Source organism: Camelina sativa, chromosome 9 (genome assembly GCF_000633955.1).
Source record: "Camelina sativa cultivar DH55 chromosome 9, Cs, whole genome shotgun sequence".
Taxonomy (NCBI): Eukaryota; Viridiplantae; Streptophyta; class Magnoliopsida; order Brassicales; family Brassicaceae; genus Camelina; species Camelina sativa.
The window spans coordinates 2,569,857-2,594,813 of record NC_025693.1 but is presented as its reverse complement, the minus strand read 5'-3'; the positions used below and the strand labels follow the sequence as shown (position 1 = coordinate 2,594,813).

At 38.3% G+C, this 24,957-nt stretch overlaps 2 protein-coding genes and 1 pseudogene across 2 annotated transcripts; all 3 read right to left on the bottom strand.

The window, feature by feature from the left end:
- Positions 2,939–4,342, bottom strand: LOC109125155 (glutamyl-tRNA reductase 2, chloroplastic-like). The gene is made up of 4 exons (XM_019230347.1): positions 4,187–4,342; positions 3,715–3,789; positions 3,334–3,575; positions 2,939–3,167 (listed from the first exon to the last, which is right to left on the bottom strand). Exons 1-4 carry the CDS (start codon positions 4,281–4,283, stop codon positions 3,159–3,161), a joined length of 423 nt encoding a protein of 140 aa, XP_019085892.1. The 5' UTR covers positions 4,284–4,342; the 3' UTR covers positions 2,939–3,158.
- On the bottom strand, positions 4,350–6,709 carry LOC104714939 (annotated as a pseudogene).
- LOC104710280 (asparagine synthetase domain-containing protein 1-like) lies at positions 21,555–24,903 on the bottom strand. The gene is made up of 14 exons (XM_010426863.2): positions 24,753–24,903; positions 24,141–24,417; positions 23,922–24,055; positions 23,714–23,849; positions 23,366–23,620; positions 23,220–23,293; positions 23,052–23,148; positions 22,867–22,972; positions 22,690–22,783; positions 22,407–22,606; positions 22,224–22,323; positions 22,019–22,135; positions 21,867–21,923; positions 21,555–21,749 (listed from the first exon to the last, which is right to left on the bottom strand). The coding sequence occupies exons 1-14, from the start codon at positions 24,843–24,845 to the stop codon at positions 21,642–21,644; spliced, it is 1,848 nt and encodes a 615-aa protein (XP_010425165.1). The 5' UTR covers positions 24,846–24,903; the 3' UTR covers positions 21,555–21,641.

The window sequence follows — 24,957 nt, the reverse complement described above, 5'->3', positions numbered from 1 at the left end:
TATCAAAAACTAAGTGTACCAAAAATATCTGACGTACACCTTCAACAGTCAATATGACCCAAAAGATATTTATGGTAGACTAATGGCCTGTTGCGACAGATTTATGCGACAGACCTCATCCTTTACAGATATTTTTGGTATACTTTGTTTGTTTTTCTCAATAGTTTTCGTAGTGTATTGGTAGACTTCTAGTCTGTGGTAGATTTAGTAGGCATTTTTGACAGCTGTAAAGTCTTACCAGAATAATACGAATTTGTTTGAGCTGGCAAAGACAGTCTAGCGTTGTGATAGACTTATTGGGGATAGATCTAAACACGTTTGCTGTTCTTCCGATTAATGGTGTTCATGTAATAAAGTTTGTAGCAGATTCATCAATCGTGTTCTGTTTATCGGCCGGAGCAAACGTCTTTTTCCTACTCAGTTTCGGAAATCTTTCCTCTGGGTTCATCCATGGAAGAGCAAGATATCGTTTCGGAAATCTATATAACTCACTTTTTATAGGTTTTTAATTTAGAAATCAGATGTTGAGACGAAAATCTATAATAGTTGAGTAAAAACCCCACAAGTGAAACCAAAAAAATAGACATAAGTCGTGAAAAAATAAAGTGAGGCAGGGAAAATTAGGGTTTTCAGTCGTATGTTAGAGGTAGAAGACGAGGATATTCTGGTAATTTCGGGTTCATTAAACCTAAAATCGAACGTGTACGTACTTATAAACGTGTACGTACATATGAACGCATACGTACATAATGTTCTTGAGATTAGTGTACGTACATAACGTTCTTTTGCTTAGTGCCCATAAATCCGTTTTAATGAACGATATTATTGTAATTTTGTAGTTATCTTCAACATATCTTCTTCTGCAACCCTAGCTAATATTGTCGTTGTTGTTCACCGGAAATGGAACAAGTAAGAGATGTTACTAGAAAAAGTAAGAGATGTTACTATAACAACCTATGTAATTCGTAATTGTTTATTTATTTATTATATTTCCGAGAGGTAATGAATAATAACCACACAAAATTACATTTTAACTATAGAGGGTAATATTTAGATAACATAAATATATAATACTCAGTTCAACTAGGTACAACAACTAAATATATATTTAGATTTACATTTATATTTAAAATATGAAAATGATAATTGAGGTTTATAAGAATTTCTTTACATATTGAACTATTAAATAACCATGTTTAATCAACAATACAAGAATTTATCACTTTCTAATATATACTAACGTTTTCACATAAAACACTCTTTAAAGTATAAGGAAGACTTAGTAAGTGATCACCTCAAATGAAGCAAAAGAGGTGAAACCCAACCTTTTATGAACATTGTGTTATGAAAACCTTGTATATGCTAATTAATACTGATAAATCTTGTGGTCAACTGCTAATTAATAATTTATATTATAGTCCAACTGGAAATACGAAAAAATGCAAAAGTTCAACTATGAATATGAGAGTACAACTGGACAACTATGTATAATTATGTGTATACCAAATAATTTTTTACTAATATCTTGTTGTCTTTGGTTCATTTTACCACACGTGTGATGATTTTAAACGAATATCCGCCGCCAAAAAATCTATTTTTTCCGTTTTCACATGATCCATATTTAAACTTATTTTTATAGCTCTAGTACAGTTGCACCAAGTAGTTCAAGTTATACTGAAATTTTCTCAATTGTACCTAAGTGATCTAGTTGTACATAAAACCTCACATTCACCCTAAAATTCTATTAACTACAACCAAACAAATCTCTGTCCTTCGTCTCTGTTGCAGCTCTTTTATCTTCTGCAAAGGCTCCATCTTCTACTCCTTATAGCTTCTAAGTAGATATTATTTCCCATCTATCACTTCATTAAGCTTACCCACTTCTTTTCTCAAACATCTCTACATCAAATACCTTAAGATGTTATTTTACAATAGTATACAATATATATATATTTTTTTTTAATCCAGAATGGGTACAGAAGATGCAGTTAACAACGATAAAAAATGATAAACCAAACGGTTAACAATGGATTGTTATCTAGGTTAAACGTAGACAAAATATCATAGGGTTACATCCAAAAAAAATAACCTAACCAATAGTTTCATAAGTTATAAAATCCCAAAATATCAACTCATCTCTAATTAGTCTTAGAATCAGAGTTGGCTTGCAGAAGGTGCAGTTGATGATATGTCTTCAACGTGAGCTTCCTTAGCTTCCTCACTGAGTCGCCTTCTCTTTGCCCTCTTTAGACTGCCAAAATATAAATACAGTCAAGAGTCTCTTCTGAATTGGTTAATTTGAGCTTTGATAATATTAGTAAGGTTTATTGCTCTGCATATATATATATATAAGTCTTTGAATTTCTGCAATACTTAGCCATTTTCTCTTCTGTTATGCAATGGATATTCCTAGTTTTGCGGCTATGTTTTCTGTTTGTCAAAATCTCTTCTTTAGTCTCAGGTCATATGTTTCTTCTCTTACAAAGAATGCATATTTATTGTTCTCTTGCTTTCTTCACAAGTTTGTGCCTTTTGTCCCCCTAAATAACGACACTTTTGAGTTTTTATCAGTTGAGATGTGTAGTATCGTTTCTTGTGTTTACCATGATTTTACCATTGCCCACAACGTAAATTTAATTTATTTTCAAGAATGATGGATTGAAGGAAGAGAATGATGGGTTTATAAATAATCTCAACACCAGACGGCAACTCATCGCGGATAGCTGCAACTTTCTCTTCGCCTCGGTTCACAACCACCATTTTGGTGCAACCTTTAGCAACCTAGTGCTTGATTACAAGCTTCCCCATCTTTCCAGCACCAATTACTAACATCCTAGCAGATGATGCATGTGAAAAATCTGGAAACTTCATGAGAGCAAGTTCGACTGCAGCAGAGCTAACGGAAACAGCTCCAGCGGCGATATTTGTCTCTGTTCTCACACGCTTCCCAACCGTGATAGCGTGTTTAAATAGCCCACTAATGTTCCTCCCAAATCCATTGACTCCTTGACCTACTTTAATAACTTGTTTAACCTGTGCAAGTATTGACCTTCTCCTAGGACAAGGGAGTCCAAACCAGCTGAGACTTTGAATATATGTTGTGTGACGTCCTTGTTGTACAAGAGAAAACGGTGCTGACAGATCTCCGAAACTGGGATTCAACTTGTCTAGCAAAAAACATAACAAACGTCAGCATTTTGCCATTGAGATTGTAATATAGCGATGAGAACATTTGTAAGAGAAATCATCAGATGGGAGTTGTTGTCACAGGTACTGAAAAGTGCAATCTTAATGACCGGGTGAGATTAAAGCATGGTAATAAAAGGGAAAGACCTTAGACATCCACTCAGTAACTTCTTTGACACCACGATGTTGAGAGAGAGCCAAGACATAAATCTCCATTCGGTTGCAGCGACTGAGAACAGCAGCTTCTTCGATATGATTCAAACTGCACAACTCAGCGATAGCTCGTGGCCATTCAGCTTCAGGAATAGCAAGCTTCTCACGCATCTCAACAGGAGCTGTGTGAATACTAAGCCCAATCACCACAATACTACTTCTTTCCTTTGTGTATCCTGAAAGCAACCATGAAAACAATCGGAGTTCAGTAATCAAATGCAACTAAAAAAAATAGTAAAGCTCAGGGAATGAACGAGATCAGCCTTAGGAGATCAATAATATATCGTAAAGATGATTGCTTTTACATCACTTTACCCTGATCATCTACCTGCAGATCTAGAGGCCAAATTTGCTTTTGACTAGCTATATCTTTCTTGATACCTGAATCACCATCAGTGCCAACAATCNAACTTGTCTAGCAAAAAACATAACAAACGTCAGCATTTTGCCATTGAGATTGTAATATAGCGATGAGAACATTTGTAAGAGAAATCATCAGATGGGAGTTGTTGTCACAGGTAATGAAAAGTGCAATCTAATGACCGAGTGAGATTAAAGCATGGTAATAAAAGGGAAAGACCTTAGACATCCACTCAGTAACTTCTTTGACACCACGATGCTGAGAGAGAGCCAAGACATAAATCTCCTTAGAAGATCAGCCTTAGGAGATCAATAATATATCGTAAAGATGATTGCTTTTACATCACTTTACCCTGATCATCTACCTGCAGATCTAGAGGCCAAATTTGCTTTTGACTAGCTATATCTTTCTTGATACCTGAATCACCATCAGTGCCAACAATCTCATGTTGCCAGACTTTTGAAACAGTCAGATCAGGATAAGGTTCAATAGTAAAACAATGTATGTCACAATCTGTCAACATGAAAAACTGCCAACAAGACTCTCTTGCCAATCCTTGTGAAAAACGCCAGATCAAGGACCTTGGATNCCACAAACATTCCTCAAAGAAACTGTTCCTACTTCTATCTTAAAGAAAGGCAAAGAAATACTAACCAGGATAACTTTGTTCATCTTGCAACAATTGAGGAAACTCACCAACGAATACAGGCTTCAATTGATCTGTATCATCTCCTCTTTCAGCATTGTTTACAGGAGAAACTCTTAACGACCATGAACAGATAAAATCAATACGCCAAATCGAAGGAACAAAAAAAAAAGTAGAAATGTAAGCAACGAAGGTGTACTCTCAAATTCATCTGATATTAGCGTTCTGAACTCAGCTAGTCGTGATAGTAGATACTTGGCTTGAGCAAGCTTCACATCAGCCAATTCCGGGTCCCTAGAAAGAAGTAAAACATGAGATGAAAGTTGAAACATGAGTGTAAAAAAAGATCATCTTTAATGTGGTGACAAGTTTTTGTACCAGTAAAGATGTGTATTTGCCACAATAACAATGTGCTCAAATGGCTTATTGATTCTGAAAGCAGCCATTATTCCAACACAATCGCGTTTTAGTCTCACTAGTGGATCATTAAGGTCACGACTGTCTTTTCGAGAATCTTTTGTTTGGGGCAGATTTGTGGAAACATGTGAAGAGAACAATAGATAAAAGTTGGTAATGATGTTGAGATATAAAAGAAACAGCACAAAAGGACAATTTTACCTTTCGCTTTGTCATCACCTTTTCTTTCGTTGGATGTCTCAATCTTCTGTTTGCTGCAGGTAACACTATCTGCCTTTATTGAGTCCACAAGATCATTATATTCGATCCGTTCCTTGGTGATCAACTCTGCACTAAATCAAAAGAAGAGTGTGTTGTTTCAATCAGATTAATGTTTCTGCATCAAGTTTAAAAGTCTTATCACGCCTAATGTTTTAATCATACCAGTTTGGCTTGTAGAAGATTGCACAACCATCACGCTTCCTCTGTCCTGTTCTCTGAATACAAATCCCAGAATAGCCCAGAGACTCCATGTTTTTCTGTAAAAGCTATCGTACTCATCTACTTCCTGCAAAAGTTGTAACAATATAACTAAACAAGTGGAGACACCATTTGATACACACAATTCATAGGCACTATGAACAAACAACACTAACATTTATGAACATCTAAAATTTTCTAGTGGATTGAATAAGAGAGAAGGAGGAGTTCTGTCTCATTAGAAAAGGATACCTCAATTCTAACCAAACAAAAAAATAAAGAAGAAGAAGATTTACAAGAACAAACCTGCAGACAAAGGAAATCAGCCTCAAGATTTTTGAGTACGCTGTAAATTGCATGTGAACGAGCTTTCCATCTGCAACAAAAGAAAAGGAAGACCAAGTCACATTTACAGCATATGTCATAACCTTTTAAGAAGCACCTTTCTCTAAGCTTTTAACAAAGATAATTTATGGCTAAATCCAAAGTTCATATTGGTCAATGAATAATCAATGTGACAACACCATACACAATAATCCATGCTTATAACTAAGTTCAAGCACATTCATAGAATCCATTGTTTGTTTTTCTGAAGCAGATCTTGACTTGGAAGTTTATATACTCCAGACCATTAATTACAACACAAAGAACTCTTGACTAGTATAAGAAACTTTGATCTTGAAAACTGAGAAATGTAGAGAATAATTACTTGAGACAGGCAGGTGGAGAGTGTGGGAGAAGGGCGCTCTTCATATAAACCTACAAGAAATATGAAGCTCACATATATCAGGAAACATATCTAAAGCAAAGAGCTAAAAGAACTGCTTTTATCTCTAAATCAATCACAGAAAACACAATCCAACGACGCTGTTAGATGTGAGACCGATTAAAACTTACAAATCCCTATTGAACAGTTCAAGAACAGAGACGAATCTTGGCCGGAACGGGAATCTGAAAAAGCTTGATGTCTCTTACAACCACCTCACCGGACTTATCCCCATGGATTTATGCAGAGGCGAGAAGCTAGAGATGTTGATACTCTTTAACAACTTCTTCTTCGGTCCAATCCCAGAAGAGCTTGGTAAATGCAAGTCCTTAAACAAAATCAGAATCGTCAAGAATCTTCTCAACGGAACTGTACCAGCGGGGCTTTTCAATCTACCGCTAGTTACGATTATCGAACTCACCGATAATTTCTTCTCCAGTGAACTCACCGATTCTCGAACTCACCGATAATATCTTCTCCGATAACTCAGACAAAATAAAAACTAGATCTAAAACTTTGTTCTTGAGAGAGAGAGTGAATCAAATCAGAAGGAATCAATATGATGTTTTTTGTCCACCCAAATTTAAGAGAATCCAAAAAAACACGAATCGATCATTCAAGTTTTTTTTGTGTTTTTTTCTCTTTAAAATCAAAGACAATTTAAATGTAAGAGCATATCCAAGATCTCAAGATCAAAAGCATAAAATCTCAAGTTTTTTTTTCAACCAAATTTAATTATAAATGGCATAAACCGTAATAAAACACACAATCCTGGTTTAGAAGTAATAATCAAACTTTTATGTGTTATTCTAGTAAGTCGAAAATCTCAACGTGTTAGTCTAGTAATAAACCTACTTTTATGTAATATTCTAGGTAATTTCCCTAATAATAATCTAGAAAATTATATTTTTAATGGTTTTTCTTTGTAGCTACGAAGATTGAAGAAGAAGAGGAGAGATGATGGGGTGGAGTGGAGTTGTCTTATTTGTGTCTTCTTGCCTAATGCCTATGTGTTCTCAAATTTTTATGAATTTATTTATGTGGTTTACTTGTCATTCTGTTATTTCAAGTTTTTGGATGATGTTTTTATCGATGAGAGTGATGTCTCAAGACACGCTTCGCTTCTTCTCTTATTCAACGGTTTTGTTCTTCCTCTTAACAGTTCTTCTTTCGCTCTCTGTGCTAACGTATTCATTTAAGTCTTAATTATGAGCTCCTCTGGTGCACTAGGCTGGACATGCGATTTCCATTGGTTTTGATCATCCTTTTAACACATCTTTTACGTCTTCTTCTTTTATAGTTTTGTTTCTTTCCCTTTCTTCCCCTCTTATTCTTAATATTTTGGATATAATCTAATATAATATCTTCTATATGTAATATGTCTGATGATGATGCAGGTCGTAGTTGAGGTAGTGTGGGATTGCTCTGTTAAACTCTTATGATTCTGGTATCTTCTGTTACATCTTCTAGGTATGATTTGTTCTCCTGTGTTTTTTTTTTTTTTTTGTCCTTCTTTATACTTCTCATGTGTTTAACTTGTTTGTGTATTCAATGTCTTCCCTTTCATCTCATCGGAGATTTGGGTGTGGTGGATTCGTGTTTTCCCCGACAACGGTGTTGTGCAGTTGTGTAGTTTGGCTTCAATTATCAATTTTACAGGTAATCATTATACATTTATCAATTTTTACCAAGTAATGATTTTTTTCCCTTAGTAGCATTACTTAAAGAAGTAGTAGAATCAATGTCATCAGAGAACCTCTGTGTGAACATGTGATGATATTCGTTTCTGTATATTCAATATTCCCCTAATATGATCTCTTTGTTTCAGGTTAGTGTGGCGGTTTATGCAGCATTTGACTGATGTTAAAACCTGCAGATCTAGGTAAAACAAGGCCTAAAGAAATTGATAAGCTCTGGTGACAACCTTCAATGTAGAGATAGGAATCACAGAAGCCATTCTGACTGCTGCTTTGAGTGTCAAGGAGGTTTGTGTTCTTCTTTGATTAATTATGTCACAGAAAGTTAATTAACGAGTTTTACGTTTAATTGGGTGTCACTAATAGGTATCTGGAAAGGCGATTTAAATGGTAGGACGTGGACAGCAATGATGGAAGCAATGATTGAAGTGATGACACCAGGTATTTTCTCTGTTCCTTTCTTCCATTCCACTAAACAAACAAAGCATTTCATAAACTCGATTTCATGACATTAATCATGTGAAAATTAGGGATGACCTAAAAGAAAAATAGAATTAAAATGGGAAAAATGTTATTTAAACCATGATCAACTTTCAAATTTTGGCCATTTAAACCATGAACTTTGTTATAGGCCATTTAAAACATCAATTTTTGTTGATTAGTTTTTTTAAACATGATGTTTTGGTTTAAACCGTAGTATTATTATATTGGTTTGGTTTAGTTAAATTGATTAGACACATGACACTTCAAACGGTCATAAAATAAATAAAATTGTGGACGTTAAAACATGATTTAAATCATTCGAATGTAGGAATTTGGCTAATGGGCCGGCCAGTTGTGGCCCAATGGTTGACAAAAAAAAAACATGACTTAAATCCAGAAAAGTATCATTTTCAGTTACGGAAGAGTTTCAATTCGAGTTTCGACCGTTTGGGTCTCTAATAAAACCCAGAAATCTCTAAAATCACCACCACCGACCTTTGAGAAATCTCTTTAAATTCGAGCCGTTTGAGATGCGACAACGGTCCAATTTTGTTTTCTATCTTATGATTTTTTCTAATCTCCCGTGAAAGGCGACAACGGTCCGATTTTGATGGATGATGATGAATGATTCTGCAGATTGATGCTTGCTTGCGATCGCTGATCCTATTAGATAAGTTAAGCCATTTCTGAAGGAAGTTGTTGATGCCATGAGTCATGTTATTTGGTCCCTTTCATTTCTCACTCTTCACCATCGTTGTTTGTTGCTTGTTAACAATAGATTGAAAAATCTTGGAATGGGTCTAACTTCCTTTTATCTTTGTGTTTTAGGATTATCATGTTCTTTGGTTTGGCAAGATCTCTCGTCCAAAGCCTGGGGTCCTGCAACTTTTGCTTTTTTCAGGCTGGTAACGTTTTGTATTTACTTGGTCAGATTCGGGACAATTTGAAAACTATACTAAATTTGAAAATTACACTTAATCTTACAGTTATTTGAAAACTACACATTTTGAAATAAAAATGGACAGAAATACCCTTATTATTAAATAATGTCAACAATTAAATAAAATAATAAAAACTTAACTTATATTTAAAAATAAATCAACTTTAAAAATAAATTAATTTTTAAAATTGTTAAATTCGGAATTAATTATTTAATAATTTAAAATTACTTATTGTATTTTAAATAATGATTACATGAATAAATTTTTGATCCTAAAATTTTGATCAAAGAAAAAGAATTTAATTCTTTTTGTTGATATTATTTAGATTTAAATTTATTTAAAAATAAATAATTCAAGATTATACAATTTATAATATATATATATATATATCAATGTTTTAGACTTATTTTAATTTAGGTTGATTTATTTATAATGTCGACTTTTTGAACAATCGTTTTGTTTTTATATTTCTGTTGACTTAATTATCTTTGTCATCGACTTATATTAGAACAGTTGACTTATGTTATGTCTAGTGGATTTATAACATAGTCGGTTTTTTCAACTGTTGACTTATTTTTTTTGTTCATCGATTTATATTTGTTTTTTGTTGATTTGTTTATTTATTATTGACTTATTATATTCTACATTAATTTATTAATAAGGGCGATATTTTGAATGATTGACTTAAGTTTAATTTTTGTCGACTTATTTGTTTTTCCATCGATTTATTTTAAAATTGTCGACTTTTTTTTTGTTTGATTGTTTTTTTACAAAGTCGACTTTTGATGATGTTGACTTATTTGTTTTGTTGTTGACTTATATTTCTTTCCCGTTGATTTGTTTGGTCTTAGTAGGCTTATTTCATTTTAAGTTGACTTATTAATATGATTGACTTTTTTAACTGTCGACTTATATTTTATTTTTGCTGATTTATGTTTTTTCTTTGTTGACTTATATTAAAAATTCGATTCATTCTTTTATTAATTGATTTGTTACAAAGTCGATTTTTTTGAACTGTTGATTTATTTTCTAAAAGCTCACAATTTTAAATTATTTTATTAAAGTTAACAATTTTCAAAATGAATTAAAAAATATAACTATTTTTCAATTTTTTTTATTAAATGAAAACTAATATTATCTAAAACATTTACTAAACATAAATGGAAAAAAAAGAAAAATTCTAATTAATTTAATTTTAATTTTTATATAATAAATTTTAAAATTAAATTACTAAATAATACGAGATCTTTAATCACGATAGAGTAACAGATTATTGGATCTTTAATCACTAAACAATGTTTTACAAGATTTTACCCGAATATCTAGTTTAGACAATGTTAGTAAAAATAAAATTTTCAAATGAATTAATTTAATTTTATAGTATTTAGTTTTAATTAATTTATAATTGAGGACAAAATAGTCATTTAGTTCAATACATAAGGTACATTTCAAAGACTTAAAAAATTTAATATAGATTTCAAATTTCCTATTAAGTTTAAGGTATCAGTGAAAAACTCAGCAGCGCCACTCTCAACTATCCTACCTACGATAAGGAGCTATACACATTGGTCCGTGCCATGGAGACTTGGCAGCACTACCTTTTGGCCCGGGAGTTTGTGATTCACACGGACCACGAGACCTTGAAGCATTTGTGAAGTCAGACCAACCTTAAAAGGAGGTACGCTAAATGGCTGGAGTTCATTGAGTCTTTTTCCTACGTGATCAAATATAAGAAATTCAAGGAGAATATCGTTGCCGACGCATTGTCATGAAGACACCCCCTGATCACCACCATGGACGCCAAAGTGTTGGGGTTCGAAAGCATTTAGGAAACGTACACCAACGACGCCGAGTTTGGAGATTGTTTCAAGAATCACGGCAAAGACACGTTCACCGAGTTCTACGTGTACGATGGATATCTGTTCCGGGGCCGACGTCTATGCATCCCAACCGGTTTGATCCGCAACTTGTTAGTCCAAGAAGCGCAAAATGGGGGACTGACCGGACATTTTGGTATAACAAAGACTTTGGCCGTGCTCCAAGAACACTTCTTTTGGCCAAAGATGCAAAATATGGTCGAGAAGCATTGTGAACAATGCGTGGTGTGTCGAGCGTCCAAGTCAATTACCCACCCGCACGGCCTATACACACCACTACCGGTGTCGACAAGACCTTGGATCGACCTGTCTATGGATTTTGTCCTCGGGTTGCCCCCTATAAACTAGAAGGACAGTTTGATGGTTGTGGTTGATTGGTTCTCAAAGAAGGCGCATTTCATTCCATGTCACGAGCCACGATGCGGTGCAATTGGCCGACATATTCTTTATTCAAGTGGTCCGACTCCATGGTTTACCGCGGACCATTATTTCTGATCGTGATTCGAAATTCCTTTGACATTTCTGGCGGACCTTATGGAAGAAACTTGGAACCAAACTGCTGTACTCCACCGCCGCACACAACCGCAAACTGACGGACAGACCGACGTCGTAAACCGATCCATTAGAGCTTTACTTCGAACGGCGATCGCAAGCAACAAAGGGACATGGATAGAATGCGTCCCACTCATCGAGTTCGCATCAGTATTCAAGAAAGCGCTAGGCGCTATTCGGGCGGTAGATTAGCGCCTAGCGCCTAGACGGTTTAGGCGGGATTAATCGTTGAATAAGCGGTAGTAGGCGTTAGGGGATATATCATTATTTTTACCAAATACGAGGTTATATATTAATAAAGTTACGCATTTATGTTGAAAGTTGAAGTAGTGTAGTGGTTTAAAGAGTTTTAAATCGTGTTCAGACCAGGGATCGAAGCTAGATGAGGGAAAAATCTTTTAGAGATTTTTAACAGAAGTACCACAATCAATTCAGTTTCTTTTAAAGAATGCCACATTCGATTGAACCTTTTCCCGGCTACTACAAAACCAAAGTTAAATGACTAAAGTAACCTTAAATAAAGCAACCAAAGCTTTCTTTTATTCGTAGTAAAAACCAAACTCTGACACATAATTTTATATCGTTTTAATTATTTTAATATTAACATAAGGATAAAAAGGAGTGAAAATTTTTTTAAAAAAACATGAATAAAAATCTAAATTGGCTCACCCTTTCGTCTTCTTCCACCTTCCTTTATCGTTATCTTTTTCACAACTATCAGATCGATTTTAAAATATAATGTGTTTTTTCTTTGAGAATGCAATGAACAATAAATATATTATATTATTATAATTGTTGTCATCTATTTACAGTGTGCACAACTTTTCATTGTAGTTGTAGACAAGTTTTAGTCGTAGTTGTCCTCCATAAAATATGAATCATTTTCATTTTTATATGCAGTAGACAATAATATTAGTTTTCCTCTACACAAATGTGGACGAGTTTTGATTTTAAGTTGTCCATCATAGGGCTTAGGTTGTTCACAGTTATATGCAGTAGACAATAAAAATGAAAATTATCCTCTCGTAAATTTATTACTAGAATGTGGACAAGTTTTCATACATATGTTGACCATTATTTAGGTTAATCACCATGTCTCTTACTAAAAGAAAAAATGCATAATCTTCTCAGCATTGATGCGCAGTGGACAAGTTATTGCAACTTATTGTTGTCCACCTATAACATAATATACGATGGACAATTACAAAAACTTAGGTGATGTACTTTTTAAATCACAAGAATGCTTTCTTCGTTTTGTTCTCTTTATTTGTTTTATCTTCTATCATTTGTCTATTAATTTTTAATTCCTTGTTTTTTTCTAGGATTGCTACGACACATTTTTTGTCCTAAGAGATCTTCTCTTTCTTCATATTAAATGCCAACTGGTATAATGTCTAATCATATTGGTATAGTGAAAACTGAAAAGTACTGTCATAAAAAGACAACATGCCTATATATATATCTCACCCCTCTTATTTGAAAGATAAAATTGTCATCTTATCTCTCTCTTAAATCTCAAATATGGTATTTCTTAAAAGAAAATAAAAATGTGGTATTTGGGAAAACTTTTTTAGCCAATGTGGTAGAATAAACAAAATTCCCAATCTTTTATTTTTCACTTAAATGAGAAGGACAAATTGGTCATTTCATTGTGTTCATCTTCTTCCTAAAAAAACCCTAACGGCCGCCATGATTCCTGCATTTTTTTTCTTCTCATTTTTTCGTTTTTTGCCTCTGTTTTCATCATTTCTCACAGATCTTAACTAAAATAGCACAAGTTTACTTTATGTAATACCATTCAAAAAATTAAGTTTTAGAAAGAAAAAAGAATTGGCCGATTTGTTTGGCCGATTACCACCAACTCGCGGCGGTGAACCACCGCCCAACGTCTACTCGCCGCCTCAACGGCCACCGACGCCGATTTCGTGAACACTGGTTCGCATACAATCAAGCCATTCACTCGGCCACCAAGAAGTCGCCATTCGAGGTCGCTTACGGATTTAAACCTCTTACTCCGATGGATCTACTACCGTTACCACCGGACGAGGTCGAGAGTCAAGATGGAGCCGCAAGAGCCGAATTGGTCAAGAAGCTTCATGAGGAAGTTCGAACAAACATCGAGAGGAGGACCGAACAATATGCACGTTTCCTCAACCGCGGACACAAACCTATGCTTTTCAAACCGGGAGATTGGGTTTGGCTGCACCTAAGGGCGGAGCGGTGTGCACAGAAGAGGAAGGACAAGCTTAGCCCGCGTGGCGACAGACCTTTCCGAGTCATAGAGAAGATCAACGACAACGCCTACCGCCTTGAACTGCCAGGTGAGTACAACACTTCTACATCATTCAACATTACTGATCTTGTTTCGTTTGATGCAAGTGACGACGAAGAAGTTTTGAGGACAAAACCTTCTCAAGGGGGAGAGAATGATGTGAGCACGGGACCGGACACGCAGCCAGGAATGCTCGTACCGGACCAGGACGCCCAGGACGCTGCCGAGACACTTGCATTACCCGCAGGACAACATCAGGCCAATGCACCAAGGATCACTCCGGGAGCTACTATGCGATCAAAAAGCTCGTCTAAGGCCGCAAGATAGAAGATCAATCAGCTCGTGCAAGCCTTTGTTCGAGAAGATCAAGAGAACAACCCGGCCAGGGCGATCCAAGTGGAGACAGATCGCACGGCCTTCATCCTTACCCAAGGATGAAGGCGACCAAGTCGTTAGGATCATGACCGTACTATTTTTCCTTACTCCGGGTTTGTCCCACGAGGTTTACCGGAGAAAGTTTTAATAAGGCGACAAGTCCTAATGCAAACCTTTGCGCTTTGAAGCTGATGATGTGGTTCCCGCATCAAAGCCTAAGGACGTGTTATCTTTTTGTTTAAGCGTTGCGTTTTGAACTTTGTCTAGAACTTTCTTTTGTAACATTAGAGTAGTGTGACGTGTGTGGTCCTGTTTAAACCACTTAGAGGGCGACGTGTTCTCCATCAAAGGAAACACGTCAAGGGCAAACGTGTGCGGACCATAGCGAGTCCGCATGTCCCTGGTTCCCTCTAAACCCTCACACTATTTAAACCTCTTTTCCATTGTAAAACACAGACTTGTATGAAATTATTTTCCCAAAGAGTGAATCTTTGTTTCTTGTCTCACTTCTCTCTTTAGCCATAGTCTGGGACTAACTATTGAGAAACCCTAGTAGATTCTCGAACCGGGTTCGTAATCTTCTAGTCCGGTCGTATCACGAGTAGAGCCAACACTCATGTGTCGTCACTCGATCCACCCTCGCTTCCATTTCTCCTAGCAAAACCATCACTTGGTTCGCTAGCCACTTCCTATTCCCGACGGTCGTTCCGAACCGCTACCGCATCGGACCGTCCGTATGCCCGAAGTCGTGACCATAATTCCATCTCGCGTTCCACTCGTTTGTTCATCACCAAAACTCGTATCCATCGTTCGTTTTCCCTCCTCAATCGTTCACCATCGTTTGGCCCGAGGAAAGTTGGCCATAACCTGACCGTTCTGAAGAACCAATTTTCAGTCCGTACCGCGAGGCGACCGGTGCTCACATCACAGTTGCTTTCAATAAAACACGAGTTTTTCATCACGACTCACCCTACAACAATAACAGTTGCATTGTCTCAACTTCAATCGCTCTCCTCGACCACGCGAGGTAGGGTAGAATAGCCCCCGGGCACCCCACGCAAATTAAGCATAATCTCGCTACTCAACTCAAAATCACCTCATTTTCTATTCATACTTCATTAATCAACATAACACAATCTGGTCAAAGCGAATGAATGCCGCATAGTCCATTCTCGAAATTTGCCAACTATAAACTTCCCATCCGTTTTTCTTCCTGCATTCAAACAAACAGACAAAGAAGCTTTCTCCACTTATAATAAGAAAGGAGAATTCTACGAATGCGAGATAAATTAAGGAAAAGGATTTAAAATCCTTCCGAGGAAAGTTAGGTCAAGTCTGTGGATTAAAAACCTCCCGGGCAAAACAAACCAAATTCTTAAAAGCAAAGAAAAAAAAACAAAACGATAAACAGGATCAGTTGTCTTCCTCTTCCCTTCCGGCTGCTAAGTCCGCCTCCCCGCTTGCGTTACTCCCATGCTCATTCAGACCTCGTGGGACTCCAGTCCCAGCATCCACTTCCATCGGCGCAACCGAGTCCTCCAAAACCTGCGGAAGGTCAAGTTTCCCCACTTGAGAAATCCAAGACCTCAATAGAATCGGATCAAACTGTGAGAGCTGCCTTCTTAGCTCCGAGGATCTTCAGCTCCTCTTCGACCGAAGTTTTCCCTTCGCTGATCTGCCTGATCAACAGAAGATTGGATTCAATCTCCGCAAGGTCGCCCTCCACCTCCGACTTCTCCTTCTTCTTCTCCCACTTACTCTTGATGGAGTCGAGGATTACCCAGTAGTCGTGCGACAATCGATCTTTGACGTTGTGAAATGCTTTGCGGGTGGCCTCAGCATGCTGCTTTTCCGCATCCGCGGCCTTGTCTTTCAGCCATTTGTTCTCTTTCAGCTGCAGATCCCAGTCCGTGGAAGCCTTCGATTGAGCAGTCTTGGACAACGTTAGCTCCTTCTCAAGGTCAATAAGCCTTTCTTGTCCGGCTTTCAGGGCAGCTACTTCTTGCTCAAGGAGGGTTACCTTGTCATTCGCAGCCGTCTGTCTTTCCTGCACAGCCTTCAGCGCCGTCGTCAGCTCATGGATCACCCTCTGTGTGTTGTGCAGCTCGGCGGCCTGGGAACTTCTTTTATTCACCTTTCATAAAGAGCGACCAACTTGTTCTAACTGGCGATGGACTGCGAATGACGATCACCAAAAACCAAAAAGAAAAACAACAAAATGAACATCAACTAAAGGAACTATTCCTCCAGTTGAACTGAAAATATACTAACTAAGTCCGAAGTTGCAAATTCTTACCATGAAAATATACTAACCAAGAACTGAAGATTCCCTCTATGTAGGCTTCGCGTTCCGCAAGGTCCTTGACCAGCGGGACCTGACACCGGGCAGTCTTCAGATGCCGGAACAGAGTCAACATCTCGAGGTGATCTTCCACGGTTGGCGAGTCACATGAAACTTCCCGTGAAACGGTCGGTTGGAATACCCGTTTCTGGAAGGGGCTTGGTCCTTGACGGGTGGGTTGGGTCATTGCTCGGCTGGACGACTATCGCGGCGCTGGTCCCCTCGGCTTCCGCGACTCCTTTTCTCATTGGGACGAGCCTGCTTTTGCGGAGGCGGCGGCTCGCTGTGCGTGGAATGAGAGCTCACGAGCATTATTTCCCAGCCTTGAGTGGAGGGCATGACAGGGGCCACATGCGCCTGATCAACTTCCTCGCTTTGTCCAGAGACTGGCACCGCCCGAAGAGGGGCTTGAACAGCCCGAAGAGCGGAAGTCAGAGCAGCATCGACATCACCAGCTTGCACGCGACGCGAGGATGGGGTCTGCTCACGGAGTTCACGAAGCGTTGGTTTTCTCACCATGGCGAACAAGGGGGTAGATGTAGATGAGGAGCTGGTTTGATGACGTCGGGCTGGGTCGACTGTCAATAATAGCATGACAAGTTACTTAAAGGTTAACGAAACAAGGATTTGTCTTCTTTAAAAAAAAAACAGCAAGCAACAAAAAAAAAGGTCATGAATGCTACCTGCGTGGGCAACCGAGTGTTCGGCGTGCTCACTATGGGGTGACGCGGGCGGACTCTGAACCTCGGGTTGCACTGGCAGATCCGGGTTTTGAATCGGAGCAGGGACGATTGGTACTAGTGGAATGTTGAGAGCCATAGTTATGCTAACTCGCGAGAAGGTGTTCCACCGGACCTAACCGTTTCTCAGCCTTGCCGCCAAATTCTCAACAGCGGGGGTCAAAGGGTGGTCTCCGGAATCTGAAACATTCAAGGCCAAAAGGTTAACTACGAAATTCAATCAAGGAATGCACTTTAACTACAACAAACAAAGATAATAACGGTAAGCTGTGAAGTGTGTCGAGGTCATTCTGACCTACGCATACGGCCCACTGGGTCGGAAGTCGGCTAAAATTGAAGTCTCCCACCGAGGCAGCGTTTACCCGGTAGTAAAAATACTTCTCCCTCCATCGATCATCTTTCCCGGGGATCGCTTGGAGGATTTCTCGATCTTGTCGACGGGACATAGAGAAGGTCCCCTGAAATCCCGAGTTGTGTTTAACGTGACACAACCATAGGATGTCGTCCACACCTAGGATAATTCCTCCTCACGTCCTCGGATGTATAGTCCGATTACGTGTCTTACGAAATTCGGACATATCTGGGGGAACGCCATTCGGAGGCGTTGCATGACTTCTAAGAAGATTCGGAGGATGGGGAAAACGAGCCTGCATCTCTCAAAGTATGTCGTGTATGTCCAGCAATAGTCCGGGGGGACGGTCTCCAGAGTGAATGCATCTCCGGGGGAAAGCATCGTCTCTACCTCCGGGGGAACGCCGTGTTTTTGACAAAGGTCAATTAAGTTTTTCTCCATGGTAATCGGGGGAATGTGATTCCCCCAGAGCTCAAGTTGCGCCATCAGAATAGAAATAGAAAGAAGAACTACGGTCGACTGAGTTCGAGTAGAAGCAAAAGGGAAGAAGAAATTCAAACAGTGAAGAAAGGAAAACCCTAGAAGTTGTTTAAAAAGCGAGAAAGAGAAGAAAATATTACCTTCAAGTAGTGGACGAGTGCACGGTTATGACGAGACGTGTAGCTAGTGGCTTATAAGTCATAATTACTTCGGTTTTCGAGATCCCACGAATCTCTCTCTTCTAATATGGACCGTCCAAACCGTTCGTCTCCACCGTTGGATTTCGGGAGAGAGAAGATAATCATCACAAAAATCTCGGAGGCCGAGATCTAGCGTGTTCTCCCTGAGGAGGATTGCAAAACCGAAACGACGAGAGATTCTCCGAATATTTGCCTTTCAACCTTCTCGCTAGGTTAAAAGGCTGGGGGAAATTGTTGGTGTTTGGTTTCGACGAGTTGAAGGCCCTTGGGAAAGCCCATTAAGGAGTGAGTGCCGGAACCGTTATTGGGCCAAACGGGGGCCCAGGAAGAGAATTCGATTAAGATGCTGAGTCAAACCGGAGAGATCGAGGGCGAGATCGTAGGAGGAGATTCAGGAGAAGTTCAAGTTCGTTTAGCTTAAATATTCGAAGTTTGTAGAGGAAAAAGACACATATGTAACTTTCGCAATACGAGAGATTTAATTAATACAAAATCTAGTTCATCATTCTTCTTTGTTCTTGTCGATTTACACCAAAAGTCTGCCCAAATCTTATTTCTCATTCGAATTCATCTAGTTGTTGTTTCTCATATCAACAGTAACTAAGTGCGGAACTGTGCGGACTCGTCATGCTAAATTATCCGCTTTACCATTCTGAGTTCATGGGACGTAGACCAACGAGAAAGAAGCAAACTCCTCCTTGTCTGCTTGTATGTCCTCCAAATAAGGCAAAAAAGCTGGCCACTCGGCAGGCGAAGACACCATCTTCACTAAGTCAGAGCAGCCGGTGAGAAAGATGACAGATTGATTATCCACCCTAATCATACAGCGCATAGTCCAGACAAGGGCTTCAAACTCGGCATGTAGAGGGGAAACACTACGTCGAAGGTTGGCTGCTACCATAGTAGGAGCGTCACCCCAGGGCGACGTACAAAACCATCCTCTACCCACATAGCAATCCGTTTCTTTCCAAGAACCATCCACAAAACAAAGGTAACTTGAGAAAGACCTAGGAACCCCTAATCCCCCACTTCCGCCAAGAACACCTGCAACAGGATTTTCTGGTACTAATACCATATCCTCTGTCTGAGCCAGAGTCCATGCTTTTGCCTCATCCTCCGCTATCCGCAAGATTGCAAGAGGATTCGAATCAAGATTACTGAAAAGTTTATCATTGCGAGATTTCCAAATATACCGTAGAATCCAGGGAAAAACTTCATGTATCAGAACAGTTGTAAACCGCAAAAAGAGAAAATCCATATTCGTGTAAACTGGTCCCAAAGGAAAAGAACCTAGGGCCGTCAGAAACTGCGACAAAGCCCAAACCTGTTTGGCTGGCAGACATTCAAAGAGGGTGTGATTAATCGTCTCCTCCTGAAATCCCCAAAGGCCACACGTGGCATCACCACTTATTCCACGTTTGCAGATTAGCTGTAACTCCGACACAACCCGAAAGCACTTGCCACATAAAATGTCGAAGTTTCGGCGGGCACCGAATTTTCCACACAAACGCCCGGAGAGGGGCAATGTTCGGTCCAAATATTGTCGGTTCAGTGGAGACCGACATATTTGAACGAAGAACGTGATAACCTGATTTTACCAAATACTTACCAGATGTAGTAAAATGCCAACCCAGCAAATCCAGTTTATTCGGTTGGTGCAGAAGTATGGCAAAAATTATAACAACATTAAAAAAAAAAATAATAATAAATAAATTATAACAACATCTTCCGGTACAAACGTAGCCGTAAGCTGAGCCATATCCCAAGTATTACAACTCCTGGTAATAAGATTTGAAACTCGAAGCAGAGGATCATAAGACAATCCTGTACTCAATGCTGGTCTCGGGGATTGAGCAGGGATCCATGGGTCAGTCTATACGGAAATTGAAACACCAGATCCTACTCGTTTAATTAGTCCTTTGTTAACCAGAAAGCGAGCAAAAACTATACTCCGCCACCCATAAGACGGCGAGTAAGATTTAATTGGATCCAACGGGTCGGAATGCTGATAGTAACGGCCTTTAAACACCCGTGCAAAAAGAGAATCTGGAACCGTAATCAGCCGCCAAAGCTGTTTGGCAAGCAGAGCCGTGTTATAGTCATCTATACACCCGAAACCCAGTCCTCCGTCATTTTTGCTACAGCACAGCTTATCCCAGGCGATCCAATGCAGACCCCTCGATTGCCCAAACGAACTGCACCAAAAGTTCGAGATAGCGCTAGTTAACTTCCTCGTAACTGTTTTTGTCAGCCTAAAGCATGACATCACAAAGGTAGGGAACGCCGTAGCTACGGATTTAATCATCACCTCCTTGCCCCTTTTAGATAACAAACGAGCAGGCCAACCACTAGCCCGTGACAGCAGCTTATCCTGAACAAACGAAATTTTTTTCGTCTTAGAGCCACCTAGACTCTCTGGGATCCCTAAATACGAACTCATCCCGCCTAGGTTTGTTATACCCAAAACTCCCTTTAATTCCTCTATGAGTCCACCTTCCACTGTATATCCAAATTGGACAGAGGATTTCTGGAAATTGATTTGCTGACCAGAAACCCTTTCATATTGCTTAAGAATCTGCAACACCACCTCACATTGCTCCTTTGTAGCGCGACAGAAAAACAAAGAATATCCGAAATCGTCATTTACATAGATTTTATAGATTTACTATCATTAAATCGTCATTTACATATAGAATATCCGAAATAAAAAAAACTTTCAATTATAATATTTTTTATTTTGTCTTAAACACAAGGACTATTTATATAAGAGAAATTCCTTTAAATACCACTAAATAAGTTTTTTTTTCCAAAAATACCACATGTTAGTTTTTTTTTCCAAAAATACCATAAAAGTTTTTTTTTCCAAAATTACCACTAACACAAAAAATTGAATTTTAAGAATATAGAATTTTTTTTTTATGTTTGGATTGACAAATTTAGTTTTAGGGTTTAGTTTTTAGGGGTAGGGTATAGTATTTATAATTTAGGAATTAGTTTTTAGTATTAAAACTTTAGTTCAATTATGTGGTACTTTTGGAAAAAAATACATTTTAGTGGTAGTTTTGGAAAAAAAACTAAATTGTGGTATTTTTGGAATAAAAACCTATTTTAGTGGTATTTATGACAATTGCCCTTTATATAATTAAATATAACTTAAAGGTAGCATTAAGGGCGTTACGACGATATACGAGAGGAATGAAGAAAAACGTACTTAAAAAAATGTATACATAGAATAACAAAATGGATCGGACAATAGTTGTCTAACATAATGAGTCTGAAGAGATTAGTGTGATGGCGCATGGAATCTCACACTCCCGGCAGAAGCCTGATTTGCGGCACGGTTACTTCCAAAATTCTTCCGGTTTGATTCACGAGCGATTCTTGATCCAAACTAATCAACCACAACCAAAGTTCAAAACAATAATGAGACTGAAATAGCAAAAACACACACCAGAAAAAACTCTCAACTGTAATGGTTTGAAGTCAATTCTGAGCTTTTTTAACTTACCTGAATTGCTCTCTTAGGCATCTTTGCAACTTCATGTAAACCAAGCAACTTTGCAACCTTCAAGAGTTTTAGGTAACATTTTAGGTTTATGAAGTTTCAAGAATGTTCTTGTGGCATGCTTAAAGTAAAAATGGTAGCTTTTATTTATTCACCTGTCTAAGAATCTTCTTGTCTCCCTTTCCACTTGGTTGCTCAAGATCCGCAATCTCCCACAAGGGAATGTCAAGGAGAGTCTTTATCACATCTTCATCCAAGAACGGGAATCTCCCCTGAAAATGTTATATTTAACATTGAAGAACGGAGCACAAAGAATAAACGATTTCGGTTTCTAGTTATGGAGAATGGAGTGACATATACCTCTTTACCGTTATCTGCAATGCATCGATCATCTCGACCTAAATTTCTTTTCCAAATTCTCTGCATATCTAATTTCATTTCTTGATCCAACGCAACCCAACTGGAAAAATCAATAAAACTTGCGAGATGAGGTTATTGTTCGTTTACATCCATAAGAGAATGTATCTGTAGACATATACTTACCTCCCATTTCGGTATTTTGTTCTGTGCCTGCCATAACCAGCACATTGCTCATCAGCACCAGCGCCAACAAGTAGAATTCTAGCATCAGACTTATATTTGACCCGCCGGTTATCTTCCTCTACTGCTTGATTGTCGCTTTCGTTTTGAATCCAACCATCACCCCGAGCAGCAAGCCACAGTGCTGTTCCAATGTTGAGGTCCTAGAACATTGCAAAAGAAGATTGTGTAATTCACATCAAGTTCGGAAGATTGTAATCAGAATCTCCAAGACTTTAAAGTTTACCATGTAAGTGTCAGCAGGATTTATGAGTGACATGACACGTTTTGTCTCAAAGGTTAGTTTTGACAGATCAGCATCAACCTCAACAAGCTTCCACCTGAAAAATTCCAAGAGCATTTGTATCAATCATAAATAGTAACAAATGTATGCATTTTTGACAAAAAGGTTTGAGAATTCAACCTTCTCAAAGGTGCAATCTTTTGAAGTTCCTTTATTCCAGCCTTGGCAGAGATCCTGTCAGGAGCATTAGGACCGTCAAAACTGACATTAAGGAGATCAACTTCATCTGAAGAAATAGACATTAAAGTTTGTTGGATTAGTTTCAGAATTGATGCCTAAGACAGACAGTGCAGAGGAATTATTACATTTTGGATCAAGGCACTGATCCAACAGCGCAGCAAGTATCATCGAATCCAATCCACCAGAGAAAAGAACAGCTACTGGGACGACTTCTTTTTCTCCCTGTTTATGCCAATAAGCTGTTTAGAGGAGAACACAATATGTTTGGAGAGAGTGAAAGTTAAAGCTCATACCTGAAAAATGTTATGAAGTGAAGTTCGCCGCCTCACTGATTCCTTTAACACAACAAGAACTGTCTGCGCAAGTCCTAAACCTAAACCTTGTCAGGCATATGAGATCTGGACATAACTGGAGAAATAAAACGAATTCTAACCAGTACCTGAAGAAGTTGAAACAGCATTTTCTTCCTCTTCTTGAATTCCACTAAGCGATGATGTTGATAGATCTTCAGGTGTTGGTGCAACAGATTTCCTTTCCCATTCAATCAATTCTTTCCAAATGGGATTTCTCGATTCGTGCTTCGTGACTTCACCATGAATACATAAACCAGATTCTGAAACCCCAAAAGAAATGCTGTACACTCCACATGGAAGCTCTTCCCAAAACCTATGACCGCTATTACCATTTTCAGCATCTGATACTGCCAAAAATAATTATCTGTACATAAAGCAATACAAAAACTGGAGTGTACATAGAGACACAAAAATGACTATTAAGCAATACAAACCTGAGCCGTGTGCTACAGAAGCAGCTGGTGAAACAGACGATAGAAGAAAACGAGGGTCTTCCACAGTTGGCCAGTGAACAAGAAGGCTCCTCCGACCAAAAGCATCTTTACCAAACCATAGCGTTCTTGAGCTTTCCTGATGGAGAAAAATGTTCAAAGAGCAAATAAAATTGCTACAAAAAGTACAGCGTATAAGTTACAGAATTACCTGCCAATAGATAATGGCCCAGGGGCCTTTAATCATGGAAAGAACATTTGGAACTTTTGCTTTCTCTAAAGACTTCAAAAGAACTTCAGTATCATTATCATAGCTATTGAGTTCAATTCCTCCAAATACTTCGCCTAAAAGGGAGATATACCAATCAATATAGTATAGTGTAAACCAAACTCATGATAATTAGAAAAAAGCTTAAGAAGTAAAGCAGACCATTGTAAGCTAGAATGTTTCCAGAAGAATCCACCAATGGCTGTCTAATAGGACTAGTTCCTCTAAGCTGTAATGTAGAACCAATAAAATGCAGTTCACCCAAAAGAGTAGTCTCCTCAAGCTTATAAGTTTCTTCGCCAGCCTCAACAACAGAGAGAGTCGCAGATTCTTGAGCACAATTTGGCACATCAGGTCGAAGATGAATCGTCTTTTCGCCTACACTATCAGGACCTCTTTGGCTTAAGACAGCTTTAACATCTTCAATAGAGACTTGCAACTGGTTTAACACCAAGAAAACATTAAATTAGCAAACTTTAAATTCTAATATGATTGGTCAAATAAGAACTGATCTATGGACAACCAATACCCTTATCTCAATACATTATTCATTAGCCATTGATCAAAACTCAAAAAAGAGTAATCTTTCTTTCTACCCAGCAAATAGTTACATAAGAACAATCAGTCTTCCAATTCAATTAAAGATTCAATCTTTTATCAGTAACGCTAAACCCTAAACTTCTACCAAAAGCAAGTCATACTAAAAGCTATGAACTCAAACGCCAATACGGTAAGAGATGTAAATCACAAGTGACATCAGAGGAAGAGATTTACTCGTTCGAAAGGAGGCTCGGGGGCTGAGAGAAACGAAGCAAGCGTCGAGAGTTCGATACGAACGCCGCACACTACAATTGCGATTCCGCACATTTCGCCGCCGGCGTCGTCTCTTTCTCGTCCGTCTCCTTCCGTCAAAAGAAAAGAGTTAACGAAATTGCTTAAGTTTGTTAATCAAACATTAAAGTTTTATTCTGTTATTGAC